This window comes from Calonectris borealis, chromosome 2 (assembly GCF_964195595.1).
Source record: "Calonectris borealis chromosome 2, bCalBor7.hap1.2, whole genome shotgun sequence".
Lineage (NCBI taxonomy): Eukaryota > Metazoa > Chordata > Aves > Procellariiformes > Procellariidae > Calonectris > Calonectris borealis.
In genome coordinates this window covers 21,454,626-21,475,426 of record NC_134313.1, presented here as the reverse complement: position 1 = coordinate 21,475,426, position 20,801 = coordinate 21,454,626, and the positions used below count along the sequence as shown (strand labels likewise).

The 20,801-nt window shown below is 42.3% G+C and overlaps 1 protein-coding gene across 1 annotated transcript in view; it reads right to left on the bottom strand.

Annotated features, from left to right (window-relative positions):
- Positions 1 to 1,440: 1,440 nt before the first annotated feature.
- Positions 1,441 to 20,801, bottom strand: part of ANGPT1 (angiopoietin 1) — a 181,356-nt gene continuing 161,995 nt past the window's right edge. The window contains exons 8-9 of the mRNA XM_075141280.1: positions 18,897 to 19,027; positions 1,441 to 3,831 (exon numbers count right to left, since the gene is read on the bottom strand). Coding sequence (XP_074997381.1) covers positions 3,671 to 3,831; positions 18,897 to 19,027 — 292 coding nt within the window. The 3' untranslated portion in view covers positions 1,441 to 3,670. The remainder of the gene's footprint in view (positions 3,832 to 18,896; positions 19,028 to 20,801) is intronic.

The window sequence follows — 20,801 nt, the reverse complement described above, 5'->3', positions numbered from 1 at the left end:
TGGCCTGAGATAACAGTTCCTCTAGGTAAAATTTAAAAAAGGTCATTTTGGCTGGCTGTGTCAAGCTTTCTTCAGACATATGGATTTGTTTGTGTGTGTGAGCGCATGCGTGTGTGTGTGTGTGCACACCACAGGTCAGAGTCAGGCAAGCATCAGCTGCATTCGGGGTTGCTGCCTCTCTCTCCTCAAGCTGTCCAGCTCATGCAAAAGCTGGTAGGTAGGAATGCTTTCTGGCACAACTGCAGCACAGTCTGGTTGTAAATTAAGCTTGATCCTACCTAGAGAGTTAAGCTCTTGTTGTGATTGCTGTTTCAGTTTTGTTCTTCCCAAAGGAGAAGTGAGTGCTGTGCCAATCCCAAACGAGGTTATTTGAGGCATAGTCAGAGCTGTGGTTTGAGCTGCAGTTCTGCAGAGGAGAAAGTTGTTATTGTAGCTGGAAGGGTTTTTTAAGGAACTGTGTCTTGGGAACCTGTTGTATAGATGATTATAAATGTAGATGACTTGCCTACTTAATAGGCCAGGACTGGATGCTAGGGCACTTAGAAAAGTGTGCATTTAAATTACATCTCCAGCTTTAGGAGATATTAAAAATTAAGGATCTATATGCTATAGAAAACACATCTATTGATTTGTGAATATTTTGTGTATTCCTGTTTTACAAAACAGGAAGAAATTGATCTGTGAAGGGTAAATAGTAAAGTTACTATTATCATTGATCATTGATTGACCATTTTTTTAGTATCTTTCAAGGCAAGCAACATTTTAACATAAATCAAATCCAGAAAGACCATTTTTACTAACTGTAACTCTTCAATTCATGCAGTACATACATGCTCAATTTAAGGAGCCAAATGTGCTTTTATGTATGTAGTTCCTCACAGCTTTAGTGTTGATTTAAAAAGCTAGGTTTGTCTGAAAACACACAATGAACAAGTCCAATTAAACAAAAATTCCTGAGAAAATGAGGATAAATTGACTACCAAGAGATGTTAAAACTGATCCTTGTAGTGTTAAAAGGCATACAAATGGAGCAAGAGGCATTTCTGGCTAAGAGATCAATGGAGATTTGTCACTGTCATGCAACATGATCTAATGGATGATAGAAGAACACGTTATAAGGCATCACACTCCAATTTGTATCTTTGCCTGTGGAATTCAACAAACATTTCATTTTAAAGATTGATAGAGTTGTATGATTTGAACTCAAAATGAGAAATATAGTCCCATGATTTTAATCAAGGAAATTGAATTAAAAATACTTAAATATGGATTTGAAAGGTTGGAATTATTAATTTTTGGACAAATTCTAATTAGACTCTTTTCCTAGGCTTTGTCTAAATTAATTAATATTTCTTACAAGGAGAGATGGTGGCTTGTCAAATGTTGTCAGCCTGTCACAGAAAGGTACACTCAAAGTAAAGCAAATCACGGACTCTGCAATTTTTAAAAATGTTTTATTATAAAGGACAGGAAAACAAATCCACATTTTTTCAAACCCAGATAAATAAAAAGTAAATATCATGCTTTTGATTTGAAATGTGTTTTCCAAAACAGGATCTGAAAAAATGGCATTCCTAACTTGGAGACCTGCAAAATATATCTTTTGAGAATATGGAGGAAGACAGACCACATATTTTGCATGTAAATGAAGACCATTTCAAAAAACTGCTGAAAACTGAGACAAAACAGCTCTGTGAAGAAACTGCTAAGGAATAGTTTGGTAACTTATTCAGCAGAAAACAGCAAATTAACCCTTAGGCAAGATTATTTCAAATATATATATAAATATATACAAATACACAAACCCAAAGATCTTCCCACTTAAAACCAAACAAACATCAAATTGTAACAAAACCAGAGAACCCTGTGGGGCCTTGTGATCTTTAATAAGAGGTGTTTAAAAAAATCCAAGCAGTTTTTTTCTATTGCATAGAAATAAGCTGCTAAAGGAAAAAAAAAAAAAGAAAAAGAGGAAAAAAACCAGTTACTCTGTTATCATCACCCTTTAAAAAAGAATCAGATCTGTGTTGTGCCTGATCTCTGGAACAGTTTAATGTATGAAACAAAGCAACAAACAGACAAGCACAAAACTCACCACATTCAGATTTTGCATGTCACTTTGGTCCCAATTTAATCGATGAGAATGTTACTTTTGATTTCAGTGGGATCAGGGTAAACTTTTTCCTTTTATATATAACAAAAGTAGAATGACTGCAAGCTGCTTTCCCAAATGGACTCTATTCATATGACTAAATCACAAGGGGCTGTAAATGGGAAGAGTTGTCTCTACGACCTCATGGGCCACCCAGCTACTTTGTTGCTTGTTATTAGAGGAACTTTATCTTTTCCAATAGTTGAATTGTGCATCTTGCCCCACACTTCTGCAACATTTTAATATAACAAAATTACTTGTTAGCAACCTGTAAACAGTCTTCTAAAGTTCTTTTAATATTTATATCCTTCTGAGGTTTCGTACCCTTTGAGTAGGGTCAGGGCTGCCTGTACAAATTAAATGACCATTACAGGAAATATAAACATGCTATTTACAAGTTCACAATTCTTTATTTTCTATACAGTTCTGATGAGTATTTTTTATAGTTGTTGCCTAAGCACTGTAGAACTGGCATGCTTTGGATATTCACAAAAATGTAATAAAAAAGTAAAATAATTAATGATAAATTGCGCACATGCAAGGATACTGTAAAATGAATCCATTGCCTTAAGCTATGCATGTATGTAGTTTTTATATACCCTAACAGTTTGCCTTCCTGTGTATTTTTGATGGAAATATTCCATGCAAAATCCCATATTTTCTTTAGGATAATATTTCACATTCTTTAAACCTTCCATTAATTTTTCTACATGACATTCAGACTGCCTTTAATGAAAGAAGGGAAAAACCTCAAAACATAGCTACTTTTGTTATCACACTATAAATCCTAGCTCAGGGATTATGCCAATTATCTGATTTACCTCTACAGAGCAACTGAAGAATTTATGCTCATTACCCTTATCGTTCTTCATATGTTTGACTCAGTTTATTTATGAGAAACATGTCCTTAAAGGATTTAATGAAAAATAATATTCATACAAATTATTTGACTCTGGGATTAACATAAATCCATCCACCATTCAGATTCAGTTCATTTAAGAAAAACAATTTTGGAGTGGTCACCTTGTGTGCTTTAAGATGAGTTTTACTAAAGGTGTCTCCATAATCCTTTTTCATGGATATAATGTTGGCATTTCACTGCTGAAAACTTTCTAATCAATAGACTGTGGTTGATGATACATTTCAGTTCTTCAAATTCTGATGCTGTTGCTGAATAATCTAGCATGTTTTTGCATCTCTTATTAGAAAAAAAAAAAAAAAACCGAAAGGACAGCCACTGACAAGCACCAGATTCAGGCAGAATAACCAGACCCAGTTGTTCTTCTCTGGAAAATCATTGCAGCCACCTTTTTCTAAACCAAGCCTCCCCCAGTCATCAAAATGTAGGGTGACTGTTGGAGAGTTCTTGCAGGTTATGGAGTGATAATGAAGAGACTTTGCATCATCCCTACGTGTTGCTTTCAAGAAGTGCTTCACCCTTTACCTTCAGACTCTTATAGTGGTGCTCCTGAGGGCAGTGTTGTCCTGGTTTGTTCTGGGATCCACCACTGAATGCCTTTAAAAGTCCAAGGGCCGAATCATCATGGTGGTGGAGCGCAAGGAGTAGCTGGGGCCTTTGAAGTAATGCCACTTGATGCCATTGAGCTTTCCATGGTTTTGCCCAGCTGTGTAGAACATCCCATTGAGATTGGAGGGGCCGCAAGCATCAAACCACCACCCTGAAAACATTAAGACAAACAGGCAAACTTCAAGTGCACTAAGCATTTTTATTTTGTTTTATAGGTTTAGCTGATTAGCAAATTCTGGTATTCCCAGGCTTATAAATACTCCTGGTGTGGTGGTGGTGGTGGGTATTTTCATATTTTCTTTTTTCGCTTTTTTGGCCATTCTGTAGCCAGTGATGTTGGAGAATGCACAGTTATATTTACAGAGATGGAAAACTATTTAAGTCCTAACTCGTTCTGTCTTTATACGTAGTATGTGAAGCAAGAACAAGAACAACAAAGACAAATAAACTGCTTTGCATGTTTAGACAGTATTACAGTTCACCCATCTCACGTAAACCTCAGAAAAAGACTATAATTCATAAGTATTTTGCATAATTTCACTTGTTTGGTTATTTTGAGTATAAACATGTTTTAACTTTATTTACTGGTCCTTTTCTGTTGCTTTAACTGTGATTGTTCAAATGCTCAGACAGTTTGCTTTTGCTCTCAGGTTAGATGTTCTAGCAAACACAGGTTATGAGTATGGTGGTGCTGCCCTAGCAATCACAATGTTATAGTACTAGATATTACAATATTATAGTTACAATATTATAGTACTAGATAATCAGTATTCAGAATGGTGTACAAGGAGACAGGTAGACTCTTTCTTTAAGACTTATGATGAATTTATAAACAGGACTCAGCAAATTAATGGAAGGACTAAGTGAAGAAGACAATTATAACACTGTAGGATGCTGACAGTCAGGATACCTATGTGCATGGATAGATGATTTAGGTGATTACCTGAGTGTGCATGCATTTAGGTGACAGTATGATCAACTTCAACCAAGATACATTCATTGCATGTACAGTTTGGGCCAGAACAGTGACATTCAATTCTTAATCTTATTATTTTGAATGGGACCTGTATTATATCTTAAGCCTCCTAATCTTGATCTTAAAATGTGCCAAATGCTTTTGGGTCAGCAGTGTCAGGAGGGTCCTCACTCAGATTCATCTGACATTTGTTCACTTCTCTGCAAAGCCTCTGAGCAAGTTCACACCTGGCACTTAGAAAACTGACAAAAGTCCATTCTTTTTTTTTTTTTTTAAAGGGGTTTGTAGGTACTTTATTTACATGTCTACAGGTAGCAGAAAATTACTAGTTACCTGACTATCATTGACTACAAAAGATATTTCGAAGCCACCGAGGCGAAGGGCTCCGGAGCGGAGGATCGCGCCGGGGGACCCTTCCTGAAGCTGCAAAACCGCGGCGAAAACCGCGAAGGCAAAAGCGCAGGGAGCGAGAGGGTGCCCCAGCCCCCCTCCCCCGAGCCGGCGGAGCGAGCTCCTGACGAGCGGCAGCTCTGACTCAGCGTGGGTGGGGCCAGGAGGGACGGCGGCAGTTTAAAACCCAGGGCACCCGCCATTTCGTTTCATTCGAAGCCACCGAGGCGAAGGGCTCCGGAGCGGAGGATCGCGCCGGGGGACCCTTCCTGAAGCGGCGAAACCGCGGCGAAAACCGCGAAGGCAACAGCGCAGGGGAGCGAGAGGGTGCCCCAGCCCCCCTCTCCCGAGCCGGCGGAGCGAGCTCCTGACGAGCGGCAGCTCTGACTCAGCGTGGGCGGGGCCAGGAGGGACGGCAGCCGAACCCCCTCAGGTACAAGAGCAGCCCCCAGGGAGCGCGAGCGACCCGGAGCGCGGCGAACAGGGCGTGGCGCGTCAGAAGGGCGTGGCGCGGCAGTTTGCGCGGCACTTGGCACAGGGCAGGGCGTGCGAGCAGGGCGCAGCCCCCCTCCAGGCTCCAGAGGCCAGCTCAGCTCGTGGTCGTTGCCCTCCCAGAAGAGGACCTGGCCATGGTTTCCACTCGGCCGAAAGCCATCGCCAGGAGAAACGTGGCGACCCAGACGGAGCCCCCACGCAAACATACGTCTGTCCAGGCCTCCGGCTGCAGGGAGTGCCTGAGGCTGTCCCTGGTACAGGAGGGCAGCAGAGACGACGCCTGCGTGCGTTGCGACCAGGTGGAAGATCTGCTCAGCCTGGTGGCAGAGCTGAAGGAGGAAGTGGAGAGGCTAAGGAGCATCAGGGAGTGCGAGAGAGAGATAGATTGGTGGAGCCGCACCCTGCCATCCCTGAGGCGAGGGCAGCACACGGAGGCTCCGCAAGAAGCGGAGGAACCCCTGCCCTCTTGCCACCAGGCAGAAGGAGGAGACCCAGGCGACGGAGGGGAATGGACACAGGTCCCTGCTCGGGGCGCCAGGCGAACCCCCGGCCGGCCTTCCTCGCCTCAACCTTCCCAGCTGCCCCTACACAACAGATACGGGGCTCTGGAACTTGAGGGCCAGACGAACGAGGACGAAGATGAAGGCCCATCCAGGGGGTTGCCCGAGGAGAGGCAGCCAGCCCCACAAATTACGACTGCCTCCGCTAAGAAAAAAAGGAGGGTAATTGTCATTGGTGATTCCCTTCTGAGGGGGACCGAGGGCCCAATTTGTCGGCCGGACCCATCCCACAGGGAAGTCTGCTGCCTCCCTGGGGCCCGGGTGAAGGACATTACTAGGAAACTCCCTAGTCTCGTGCAGGCCTCCGATTACTACCCGCTACTGGTTATACAGGCTGGCAGTGAGGAGGTTGCAGGGAGAAGTCCCGAAGGGATCAAAAGGGACTTCAGGGCGCTGGGGCGACTGGTAGGAGGATCGGGAGCACAGGTAGTTTTTTCCTCGATCCCTTTAGTGGCGGGGCGGAACACCGAAAGGAACAGGAAAACTCATCGGATCAACACGTGGCTCAGGGGCTGGTGCCATCAACAGAATTTTGGCTTCTTTGACCACGGGGAGGTTTACATGGCACCGGGCCTGCTGGCGACGGACGGAGTTCAGCTGTCTCGCAGGGGGAAAAGGATTCTCGCGTGTGAGTTGGCCGGGCTCATCGAGAGGGCTTTAAACTAGATTTGAAGGGGGACGGGGATAAAACCAGGCTCTCTAGAGAAGAGCCTAGGGTCCGCACGCCATTGTCGGGGGAGAAATCGGCAGCCCAGCTCAAGTGCATCTATACCAATGCACGCAGCATGGGCGGCAAACAGGAGGAGCTGGAAGCCATTGTGCAGCGGGGTAGCTATGACCTAGTCGCCATCACGGAAACGTGGTGGGATGAGTCGCACGATTGGAGTGCTGCAATGGACGGCTATAAGCTTTTCAGAAGGAACAGGCGAGGAAGGAGAGGCGGTGGAGTAGCCCTGTATGTTAGGGAATGCTTCGACTGTCTAGAGCTCAATGATAGTGATGACGAGGTCGAGTGCTTGTGGGTAAGGATGAGGGGGAAGGCCAACAAGGCAGATATCCTGCTGGGAGTCTGTTATAGACCACCTGGCCAGGAAGAGGAGGCAGACGAAATATTCTACCAGAGGCTGGCAGAAGTCTCCCAGTCGCTAGCCCTTGTTCTTGTGGGGGACTTCAACTTTCCGGATGTCTGCTGGAAATACCACACGGCAGAGAGGAAACAGTCGAGGAGGTTCCTGGAGTGTGTGGAGGATAACTTCCTGACGCAGCTGGTAAGCGAGCCCACCAGGGGAGATGCCTCGCTTGACCTGCTGTTCACGAACAGAGAAGGGCTGGTGGGAGATGTGGTGGTCGGAGGTCGGCTTGGGCTTAGCGACCATGAAATGGTAGAATTCTCGATACTTGGTGAAGTAAAGAGGGGGGCCAGCAAAACCGCTACCATGGACTTCCGGAGGGCGGACTTTGGCCTGCTCAGGACACTGGTCGAGAGGATCCCTTGGGAGACGGTCCTGAAGGGCAAAGGGGTCCAGGAAGGCTGGACGTTCTTCAAGAAGGAAGTCTTAAAGGCGCAGGAGCGGGCTGTCCCCATGTGCCGCAAGAAGTACGGGCGGGGAAGGCGACCGGCCTGGCTGAACGGGGAGCTCTGGCTGGGACTCAGGGAAAAAAGGAGAGTTTATCACTTGTGGAGGAAGGGTCAGGCAACTCAGGAAGAGTACAGGGATCGCGTTAGGTCGTGCAGAGAGGAAATTAGAAAGGCAAAAACCCAGCTAGAACTCCACCTGGCCACTGTCGTGAGAGACAACAAAAAATGCTTTTATAAGTATGTTAATGACAAAAGGAGAGCCAAGGAGAATCTCCATCCTCTATTGGATGCGGGGGGGAACGTTGCCACCAAGGATGAGGATAAGGCTGAGGTACTCAACGCCTTCTTTGCCTCAGTCTTTAGTAGTCAGAATGGTTATCCTCAGGGTACTCAGCCCCCTGAGCTGGAAGACAGGGACGACAAGCAGGATAAACCCCCCATAATTCAGGAGGATGAAGTTCATGACCTGCTATGCCACCTGGATGTTCACAAGTCTATGGGGCCGGATGGGATCCACCCGAGGGTTCTGAGGGAGCTGGCGGAGGAGCTTGCCGAGCCGCTCTCCATCATTTACCAGCAGTCCTGGTTAACTGGGGAAGTCCCGGACGACTGGAGGCTCGCCAATGTGACTCCTATCTACAAGAAGGGCCGGAAGGAGGATCCGGGGAACTACAGGCCGGTCAGCCTGACCTCGGTACCGGGGAAGATCATGGAGCGGTTGGTTTTGAGGGTGCTCACGAGCCATGTCCGGGACAACCAGGGGATCAGGCCCAGCCAGCACGGGTTCATGGAAGGCAGGTCCTGCTTGACCAACCTGATCTCCTTCTATGACCAGGTGACCCGCCTAGTGGATGAGGGAAAGGCAGTGGATGTGGTCTACTTGGACTTCAGTAAGGCCTTTGACACTGTCTCCCACAGCATTCTCCTAGAGAAGCTGGCGGCTCACGGCCTAGACAGGTACACTCTTCGCTGGGTAAAAAACTGGCTGGACGGCCGAGCCCAGAGAGTTGTGGTGAACGGAGTTAAATCCAGTTGGCGGCCGGTCACGAGCGGTGTTCCCCAGGGCTCAGTTTTGGGGCCGGTCCTGTTCAATATCTTCATCAATGATCTGGACGAGGGGATCGAGTGCTCCCTCAGTAAGTTTGCAGACGACACCAAGTTGGGTGGGAGTGTTGATCTGCTGGAGGGTAGGAAGGCTCTGCAGAGGGACCTGGACAGGCTGGATCGATGGGCCGAGGCCAACTGTATGAGATTCAACAAGGCCAAGTGCCGGGTCCTGCACTTCGGCCACAACAACCCCAGGCAACGCTACAGGCTTGGGGAAGAGTGGCTGGAAAGCTGCCCAGAGGAAAAGGACCTGGGGGTACTGATTGACAGCCGGCTGAACATGAGCCGGCAGTGTGCTCAGGTGGCCAAGAAGGCCAACGGCATCCTGGCCTGTATCAGAAATAGTGTGGCCAGCAGGAATAGGGAGGTGATCGTGCCCCTGTACTCGGCACTGGTGAGGCCGCACCTCGAATACTGTGTCCAGTTTTGGGCCCCTCACTACAAGAAGGACATGGAGGTGCTGGAGCGCGTCCAGAGGAGGGCAACGAAGCTGGTGAAGGGCCTGGAGCACAAGTCTTATGAGGAGCGGCTGAGGGAACTGGGGTTGTTTAGCCTGGAGAAGAGGAGGCTGAGGGGAGACCTCATCGCACTCTACAACTACCTGAAGGGAGGTTGTAGCGAGGTGGGTGTTGGTCTCTTCTCCCAAGTAACTAGCGATAGGACAAGAGGAAATGGCCTCAAGTTGTGCCAAGGGAGGTTTAGATTGAACATTAGGAAAAATTTCTTTACTGAAAGAGTGGTCAGGCCTTGGAACAGGCTGCCCAGGGAAGTGGTGGAGTCACCATCCCTGGAGGTATTTAAAAGACGTGTAGATGAGGCCCTTAGGGACATGGTGTAGTGGGCATGGTGGTGTTGGGTTGACGGTTGGACACGATGATCTTAGAGGTCTTTTCCAACCAGTATGATTCTATGATTCTATGATTCTATTAAAAATGTTACTGATTGATATAAAAGTTAGGTTTAGAAAGTTGCTAGCTGCCTTTTCTGCCCCACTACCCTGCTTTCTCTTTCCCAGCAAGATGTGGCTTCCTACTCATTAACCCTTTAAACTCTGTGTGTAATTGCATATATTTTATTCTACTGGAAAAACAGGGCAAGAAATATCTTGCCCAGATGCTTGTGCTTCTAGTTCACTGCTCCACCAGCTGCATTGTAAGACTGTCCTGAAAACTGAGGTGACACAGATTTAGAAAAAAACCCAGAGCCTTGCTTTCTGAGGGCAAACCAGCAATCTGGTTTACAGAATGGCCCTCTGAACAGTTGTGTTGGCATAACTGAAGAAGCAGTAAACTGAGAAGTTAGGATAAAAAAGAAGTGTAACTGCTCAGGAAATCTTCAACCTGAGTTTACTGCCAAAGAAAATGTATATAGAGCTATACCTCCAGCTTTGTGAGTGCTCTGTTAACATAGTGCTGAAAATAAACCAGAAATATTTATCAAGTACTTGTCAATATTACTAACAATGACAGAGGTTTTACCACCATTTGTATGACTGAATGCAGAAAATTCAAACTTGCTAGAAGCGTAGGTTTGGTTGCAAACTGTATGCAAAAACGTCATCTCACCTTTAGACTTCTGCAGTGAAGATAGTATATATATCTTTAACCAATGGAGAAAATAGAGTCAGTGGTGAAATACAGTGTGAATCTTCAGATCTATTTTAAATTGTTGCTTTAAGATCAAATTAATCAGCCAACTCTCTTGTCTACGTCCCCAAGACCTTTTCTTATTAAGGTGAATTTTAGATTGCCAGGGAGTTAGAGTTTTAAGGAAAACTCCAAATAACATGAAACTTGGCAACACCGAGATTACAGAACACATACTGACAAAGATAAACTAGGTGACATGCTGACTCCTCTGAAAGTAGTGGGAGTTTTGCTGTATATCTTGATGGGAATAGAATTTCTCTCCAACACGTTACAGGGTATCTATGTAATGTAACAGAAAGATGTTTAGTTCAGACTGAAGAAAGCAGAATGAATGCCTAGACTGTAAAGAGCTAGTATTCCGAATGTCAAAAATATATTAACCTCAATGGCTAGGAGCTCTATTTGTCAGAAAGATTTCTGCTGGGGTTTTTTCATAGTAAGACCTATAGGTTTTGTGAATCTTTAACACAGGTCTTATGCATCTTTCCATGTAATATTGTTGTACTGAACATTTGCCTTCATGTATGAAGGCAAATAAGATCATAAAGATCAGGTATGGCTTTTGCTTTTGGTGGTTAAATGCCACTTTATTTTAAAAAGTTATTTCAGCCTGCACATCACAGCATTGTAATCTTCCCTGGACCCACTGCAAAACTTTTTCAAGCACCACCTGTAGTGGCAAACATCATCTATCGAGTGGCTACTGAATTCTGCAGGTGTCACTGTGGACTGAAATGTAGAATTTTAAATTTTCAGTGTGTTTCCCACTCTGACTTCTCAAAATGGAGTTAAACTGTGACAAGCTCCTTTTAAACAATGTTCACTGCCCTAGTGAATCCTCCAATTTCATCATATTCAGTGGTTAGCCTTTTATCTACCTATTATGCATTGTATTGTATGAAGGTATTTTAAACCACGCCTTACTACTGCTGATATGATATTGACCATGATTAGCCTTCAGATACAGTACTTACTCTGTCCTTTGTATTCAGATCCATGTAATTTATGTTTCTAGTCTTGTAAAGTAATTTCTTAGATTTTGGATAATACTTAGTGGGCTTTTTTCAGAAGTAACACTTCATAATGAAATCTTGAGGGAAGAATTTCTGCCAGATAAATTCTGGCAAACTTCTATTTTGATACAATTGACCTCCCTTTGATTACAATGTTATACCTAAGGGGGCAATAACCAAAGAAAGAGAAAGCTGTACAGCTGATATTTTACTGTAACCAGAGTATAATCTTGTAGAAACTTAAGACAAAGTTAAACAGAGAAAATCTAATCCTCATTTTTCAAAGCTGGAACACTGATGCAGCTGGGTTCTGTTTATGGTGTTGGGATGAAGACATGGCAAGCTGTGCTAGTTACCATTTCATCTTAAAGGAACAGTAATAGATGAGTAAATGGCCTTTTCGGGGAGAAGGTCTTCAGCAGTGCCCTATAAAATCTATGTTAAAAACGGAATGGGTTGAAGAAACACAAAATTTTATAAACCTTTTGTAAGGACCTGCTCAAATCTCTCACATAGATTTCTTCTAAATAAATACTTCTTTCAAAATGTGTTTTAATGGGCATCTTTTTTTCTGCTACACTGTTCTTGTTAGTGACACTGTATGGATTTTTTAAAAAATGTTTTCTAATACTACATTAAAATGTTGGGTTTACTTTCTCTCTGTCTTTCTTTTTTTTAAGTGTTTTTTTTCCTCCATATGATTATTTCTCTCCATCCTCCTCTGAAAGCTCTTCATTTCCCATAGGGCCTCAGATTATCACAAGACTTCCTACTGCATATCTCAACACCAAAATCCACATCTTTGAATGGTTGCAAATGTTTTTTCAGACACCTTGTATATTGGGGGAGAGAGGAATGGAAGCAGTGACTTCCTTGGTAGCTCTGAGGAAGTGGGGGAACGTAAAACAGAGATACCTGAAAGAGAAACCTGCCACACTGCCATTGCAGAAAACACCAAATAAAGCAGCTCCAGAGCTGTGAGACAGTCTGACCCAAGGAAAGACTCCCAGTAGCTAGATGTTGGCTTATTCCCTGGAGTTCACAGGATTTTCCTCCCATGAAGAATCTTGTTTATTTTTAACTACAAGGTAATGGCTTTCCCAAAGAAGTATCAAATTGTCTCTGAATAGCAATAAGATTTTAACCTCAGAGATAACTTTTGGCAATGATTTCCATGGGATATTTGAATCGCGCATGAGAATCATGAAGGGTAGGCATTATGAGAAATAATAACAGAAGCAAGATTTTAAAAAGTGGCTAATGAAGTGGTAAAGAGGAGGCTTTCATGAGAAGGTTAAGAGTTTTTATTCAGAAACACAGGTAGTTTCTTCGAGTTGTTGTGATCATGAAGTCACTAATTGCTTATTTGAACTGAGGGTAGTTCAGTCTTTTGAGGTTAGCCCACCTCTAATAATTTGTATAGTACAAGCAGCACTACCATCTCTGCAATAAAAATCCTTAGGTCATAAAGTATATTATCCAAACAAAAAATAATTTAGATAATACATTTATAAGTTTTTTGAAAGTTCAGCTACACAAATAAACGTGAATCCCCACTGTAGACAGCTGCTCTTCTGGAGCAGTTAAAGCATGCTCACGTTTTGTGGACTCTTACGCTTTGGTCTTTAATCAGTGTTGCTATTACCTCTAGGAAATTGTTAAATTTCATGTCAGATCTTTTCATTAAATAAATGTATTTTGAATGCTTCAGTCTACTTCAGCCACCTATCACCAGATAGTTCAGCTCCAAAGACCTGCTTGTACTATATCTTTAGCTGAATGTAAGATAATTTCTACAAATTCTTGCAAAAAACTACCTAATAAAGGAGTGTTGCTTAAATGGGTAATGATATTACAAGAAAAAAAAATGGCCATCTTTATAATGGTTTTCTGAAATCACAAGTATAATTTTTATATGATAGAATCTTTGTCAAAAGCAATATAAAAAAGGCCTTTGTATGCCAAAGCTAACAGCTTTGCTTTTTTGGCTTGTGTATAATTTGTAATTAAGCATGTATGTATGTAAAATTCTTTGTTAGTAACCTAGTGCTCATCAATTCATGAGTGCACTGTAAATCTAGCATGCATTGGGAACTTGCTAATGATCACTCAGGTCTGATGAGAGGTTCTTGGTTGCCTTTTACATACTACAATAGCTGTCTAAACTCTGCACATTTGATGGCAGACCCTTTCTTCACACATCTGTCTCTGCTCTCCCTCCTCAATACACTGAATGCCTCCAAGTGCAGTAAGATCGATACAACCCATTCAATAAGATCCAAAGTATGTTTGAAAGGTACATTTGTATGGGTTTATGGGATAAAGAGATCCTATGAAAAGCCAACATTTATTTCTAGCCCTCTGGGTTTGTCCATAAAATTTAGTGCATTTAGCAACAAAGCCAATAAGAACAATTTCTAATGCAAAAACATTGAAATAGTCTTCATTTTTCAAAAGACATAACAATTTATTTTTTGAAAGATTTCAATGTTTCTGACATTATGTACTTTAAAGAAGTTAGATGGTAATACTTAGTCTCTGTTTGACTTTGCATTGGTAACTTCTCAGCTAGAAGACTGGGTGCAGTTTTGGATGACACCTGAAGCTATATGTGGATTCACTGGACAGAGTCCAGATTTAGGATTGTTTAGTCCAGAATTCAAAAGACAGATTGCCAACAATCTCAAATTCATAAAAAAGCTGCTGAAAAAAGCAGCTTTTCAAAGGAATGCAAAGGAATGGTATATTCTTTCCAATGATGGAAGATAGGACAAGATGGAACACACTTAAATTATCACAGAATTGTTTAGTCAACAAGTAAAGACTTCTTACATTAAGTGTAGCCAAACTCAGTAACAGATTATATTATGAGAATGAATTTCTATCACTGCAAATCTTGAAGATGAACAGAAAGAAATAAATAGGTAGAGAAGAGTCTGTCTTAGAAAGGGACTAAACGACCTCTGGAAGTCGTTTCCAGGCCTATGTTCTTTTATTCATTAGAGTATTGAATTGACCAGACTATCACTTAGAAATTGGTGTTTGATGTTCTGAAGATTAAATCAGAATTTAGCTGTCAAGATATAAGATGAAAAGGCATTGGCTTTTCATAACAACTGGATAACAGAGTCCTTTTTATAAGGACCTTTTTATGAGGTAAAAATAACATGAAACTTGCAGATCAGTGACCATGTTCTGATCTTCTAAATATATCAACAGAATAATTTTTAAGTTAGTCACTTCTTGGTGTTCTCCTAATACTTTATTACTATTAACCCTGATAAACAGCAATATAGTAATGATTTTGTTAAAAGTATTGAGTAGTCATACGTCTAATGAAATATTTCTAATATTTCTAACATATATCAAATAATATTCCAATCACTTCTTATCTGCATGGGGGTTATATTTTTCTATCAGAATGTTAGGCTATATAAACCATACTTCATGAATGGTGTTTTATAAGTAACTTCTTTATGAAAGCAACAATATGCATAAAATCTAAAAATTGATGCTTTCCCATGTAAGTAGATTTATATCCAGGGGTTCAAGTTGGATACTTTTAAGTGTGCTGAGGTTGTTACTTTCCAAGTTTTTGTTTCAAACAAAATATAAAAGAAACAGTGGCTTTTTCTATTTGGATAATGTACGGGCAGATTTCTATATTCAGCCAAGAACTTCCCTCCAAGTCATGACAAGAATCCTCCGTAGCATTCTTGCCAGAGATTCATAAAATTCACCACTTGGAGGAAAAAGCAGTGAAACAACAGGCAATGAGTGCACCACTGTTTGGGATTGTCATTGAGCAGTCTCTCACTTAATAGATGACAAATCCATTGAGGATTACTAAATACATGGGAACTGTCTCTGACTCGGGAAACCCCTGAGATGCAAAAGATACTGGGAAAATACTCAGGGGAAGTATCATTTATTTGCATTGTTCATATGCCCGTACTGAGGCATCTGCTGCTGACTGCTGTCAGAGACAGAGACTGCGGCTGGATGGACCTCTGCTTCCAGTAAAATAAAAAAAAGTTATTTCAATAATTCTATGCTTTTTCAATACTAGCAAGACATCTAGAAAGTCTCCCTGTCACTCTGTCAAACTATTTCAGGGATCTGAAGTTTAACAACATTCTCATTTATCACCTGAAGCAAGGTAAATGCCTGTGTGAACATCTCACAGAGCAGCCAATGCAAGACAAAGCAAATCACCTTAAGACTCTTTCACTATGAGCCAAGTTACCATAAGTCACTTTCCAGTCACTGAAAACAATTGCACAAATTGCACAATTCCTGGGGCTCAGCTGACAGGTGGTATCCTGGCGGGATGCTCTAACTTGCTCTTGTGTCCATGAATCTGATCCAGAGATGTTAAGTGCTCTTCTATTGGAAATCTATCTGAAGCGCTTTGGACATCTACTCAGTGCTTCATTCTGGTGACAGTTTGTTACAATTTAAGTGCTGTTTCTTGCAAAAAGCTGCGTATGCAGCTCACTGGGGTAGTCTTCAGAATAATGCTTGAAATGATATGGGGATATAACCTTTTGTTCAGGTTACTGGCTGAGATATTGTACCAGTTCTTAACAGGTATTTTCATGATATAAATTTTTTTACTATTTTGACAAATGTTAAGTTTAAATGAAGAAATTATTTGAATAAATATGCTTTGCCTCCCTTTAAAGTAAACCAAGCATGCTTAGTTTAAATTTTCCAAGGCACAAAAAAGCAGCTAAAACCTTTAACTACCATGTAAAATTCACAGGGGCTAAGAATCCAGCTCAGGCATGTACTTTTGAAACCATTCCCTAAAATCAACATTAAGAGATAGTCAAGTAGCATAGCATGGCTCTTGAAAGGACAAGAAACACACACACGCACAAAACTGTTAATGCTACTGTATTATTCTCTCAGTATTTAATTCTTATTCTGGGGAAGAGGGAGGAGAAAAAGGAGGAGAGAGAATAATAGTTTTGATATAGACCAAATAAAACTGACAATTAGTAAGATCCCAGAGAGAAATGTGTGTTTTCCTTACATTTTTATTTTCAGCCTTGACTATAACCATATCACAGTCTTGAGCTTCAGCTTATCTCAGCCTTTATTCCTGACATAAATATATTCAGTTCACCTCATAGAGATAACAAACTGTCAAGATAGCTAGAAACCTGCCTGTAGATTTCATATCATTCATCATTAAAGAGCTCTCTGTGATGTTGCCAAAACTAACAGGGAGTCTGATATCTTTTGGGAAAAAAAAGAGGTTCTCCAAAACCTGTTATCATTGCTACTTTTCTTAATTAGTCTTTGTCTGTGGTACAAAACTGAAAAATACTCACTAAACAAATGTTTTGGTATTTAATTCAATTTCTGATATTCCTCAAGGAATGAGGAAGTCATTTCAAGGAGCAAAGCATAGTAGAGTGTTTGAGGAGAACTCTAGCATGATTAAAGTCTTTCTCTTCTTGAAGAACTACAAATTACTCAGTGCTGTACAGCCTATCTCCAAAAGACTAGTACTCAAAGCCTAGTCCAAAAGATTAGACTCATCTATCTCCAAAGGCTAGCTGCATCTCCTTTTACTCTGCCGTGCTTTGTTCTGTTTGTGGTTTCCTCAGCCTTTGGTAATTCTCCCTCTTTCTCCTTACTCCTTTCATTTACTACCAGTATATTCCAATATGTGGTTTTCCTGTTGATTTACAGGACTGCTGCAGCAAAATATATGTGAAGCTTGTGGAATGGTTGTTCAACAGCAGGCTGACCTTAGAGGGGCATTGACCTGCCATAGAAGTCAGGGCAGAAAAATAAACAAAACCCTCAGCTCCCAGAATTAGCTGTCTGGGAGCAGAGGTATTTCCAGGCAGCTCAGATACATGAATGAGTCTGCACTTCAGCACAGACACAACTCACATTTAGGAGCTTCTCACTAGACTCTGGCCTGCCCTGGAAGTAAGACACTTTAATTTAGCATGGTCTCTAAAGAAAAAGGTCTTATCCATTATCTGGCTCCAGAATTACCTGGTTGGCTTCTTTTTTTATAGAAATGGAAAAGTAGTGTCTGATCACCTGTCTACTGGAAGAAGTTTCCCATGCTGACTTTTAATAAGATATCACTAGAGGAAGTTAGGAAAGTTTGAAAAATTGACTCCTTAAAGACTTTCTGAACTGGGTCATTTCCAATCAGCAAAAGAGAATGAGGAGCTAGGTTGTGCATTTGATATAAATTCCCAGTGATGGGAACCAATCTTCTGTTAGCAAATGATAGCTTTAGAGGCTCATACATGTCTGAATGTGGCTTGAGCTGGATTCAGTCAGAGTGCCAGTAACCACAAATAATATCAGTTTAACAGTCTGATCCAAAATACTGAATAATTTATATGCTATAGGATTTTTTCCAGGAAAGTTAAAAATCACTGAGGGAGAGCCTCCAAAGAAGATCAGGTATGAAGATAAGGGCTTTTCTGGTCATACAGTCAATGAACCAAAGAATCCCAATTTAAGCTTTCTGTTTTAATGTGGTGTCCTAGAGATAAAAATGAGCTTGCCCATATAGGGACTAGGAATAAGCATCATTTGCCAGAGAAAATTCTCACTCCTGTGCAGAGCTTTAGGTGTCTGTATGGGGAGATAATCTCAGATATTCCTCCTCTGTATTGGAGGGAACAAATATCAGTCATATACGTTATACTTGCTGGCAGTCAGATTGACTTGATGCTTTAAACTGTCCCAGTACAACTTCTCTGTGCTGTCCCCCACCTCGACTCTTCTTTCTTTCCTTCTGCAGCTCAACTCAGCTCACTAGGGATAGTTTTAAATATTCCAGAACAGCTAAGTGCCACAATTTGAACAGGGGGTTGCAGGTCTTTCACAGGTGAATGAATTAGCCATTACATTAACTGTGTTTATATGTCTATATGTCTATATGTATTATGCTCATATAAGACAGAAAGCTGAATCATTATAATGATTTCAATAACAGAATCACACCCCTAAGTGAAATAGATAATATATTGCAAGTCCAGATTCTGGTTATTTTTCAACTTTACCTTCTATTATCTATTTCCCTGCATTTTCTCTTCTTTTTCTGGCCGATTCCCCCACTTCTCACAAAGTTCTTTTCCTCTTCTTCATCTCTTAGCTTCTTCTCTCTTACTTTGCCTTTCTTGCCTCGACAATAACACTAACTTATGTTTTCCCCCTTGACATTGTTGCAACAGCTTCAGCGCAGAAGTATACTGACTGCATCTCTGAATAATCCCTTTCCTGCTGATAGGAATCTTGACGTATTGGCACTACCACAATAGGAAAGAGTAGGAGTAATAATAATAAAAAGAATTTTCACACAGTACTTGCACATCCATGAATGCAACTTCATCCATGGTTGCTTTAGGAAAGCAGAGTAGGTTCCTACCAATGTACCACATATTTTCAGAGTTGTTGTACTCACCTCCAGTCAACATGAGAGCACATTTACACATGCAGTTGTCATTGTCAGCATCTTTTGTACTGAATTCAGCACCATGTAAGATCAGGCTACTCTGTTTTCCAGCTGTTCCACTGTGACCTTTTAAATAAAGCCTGAAACAGCAAAAGAAAAAAATCAGTGTCACCAAAAAGAAAAATAAAAAATCCAAATCTCTTTCCACATCAAGTTTGCCTTGTATGAAGTGCACTCAGAAAATTCAGAAATGTCTTGTGTTTTGGCTCAATCTCTTTGTTGTTTCAGGTGTAAAATGGGGACATTAAGGGTTTTTCAATGTATCTGTCGTAGCACATTGTCCCTGCCCCAAAGCAGAACTGAGCACAAGGAATCTGCACCGGAAAATGCAACAAAGTGGAAGGAGTCAGAGACAGAAAAGAGAATGAGGAGATGTGCCCAGAGATCTGGAATACACTGACAGAATAATTGAGTATTTGAGTAGCTGGTCTCTTTACTGTGGCACAGAAACAGCACTCCCAGTTAACAGCAGCCACATTATTAATCCCTGGGCTCGAAAGAGGATTTCAGCAGTTTCAGAATTTTTAATTCCACCAGTTAACAGCACAAGCCAGCAACCCAGTTCTGCCAAAGCTGTCTCTGAGTGATGAATGGAGAATAACTTAAAGTTCAAGCCACAAAAGTCTTCATGATTTGCAATGCTAAATATCTCTTTTCTTAAGGAGCCTTGTCAACTAGTTGAAACCACAACCATGAGCTAGGAGCCTGAGCCCAGCTCCAGCAAGTCGGATTTGTGGTGCTCCATGCTGTAATGCCCAAAGACGAGCATGCCCGCTGCAGGGGTGCTGAATGGAGTACCTTTGTCCCAGCAAGGAAACACTGGGGACCTGGGCATGTCTGACCTCAGCTCACAATTGCAGGGACATGCACAAGAAAATGCTGAAGAGAGTGAAGACAGGAGAGGAGAGAAGGGCAGGGCAGGGCAGGGCAGGGCAGGGCAGGGCAGGGCAGGGCAGGGCAGGGAAGGGAAGGGAAGGGAAGGGAAGGGAAGGGAAGGGAAGGGAAGGGAAGGGAAGGGAAGGGAAGGGAAGGGAAGGGAAGGGAAGGGAAGGGAAGGGAAGGGAAGGGAAGGGAAGGGAAGGGAAGGGAAGGGAGCATCCCTCACCTGCCTCACTGAAGCTCTACAGGCAGGAATACATGAGACACAGGGCTAACCAAGAATATGATTTGGTATCTAGTGGGTGTCCTGGTTTCGGCTGGGATAGGGTTAAATTTCTTCCTAGTGCTGTGTTTTGGATTTAGTAGGAGAAGAATGTTGATAACACACCGATGTTTTCAGTTGTTGCTAAGTGCCCTCCTAGTCCAAGGACAGCTCCTGTGCCTACTGACTGAGCTAGGTACACAAGATGGGAGGGAACATAATCAGGACAGCCAGCCCAGCTGGTTAATGGGGTATTCCATACCATGTGACGTCATGCTCAGTATATAAATGGTAGGCGTGATCCAGGAAGTACCGATCGCTACTTGGTTATCGGTCAGCGCGGGTGGTGAGCAATTGCATTGTGCATCACTCATTTTGTATATTCTATCATTATTTATTATCATTATTCTCCCTTTTCTGTTCTATTAAACTGTCTTTATCTCAACCCACGAGTTTTTCTCGCTCTTACCCTTCCGATTCTCTCCCCGTCCCGCTGGGGGGCCGGGGGAGTGAGCGAGCGGCTGCGTGGTATTTGGCTGCCTGCCAGGTTAAACCACGACAGTGGGATAGACTTTTCCACTGAAGAGAAGGTGAGAAACATCAGTTCTGTTTCTTCTAGGGTTATTGAAGAGGGGCAAGTATATCTTTTAAATATCGAATGTAAAATGCATAAGGAGCCACAGGAGCAGAAGCAGGACTTAAGTGTGTAAAGC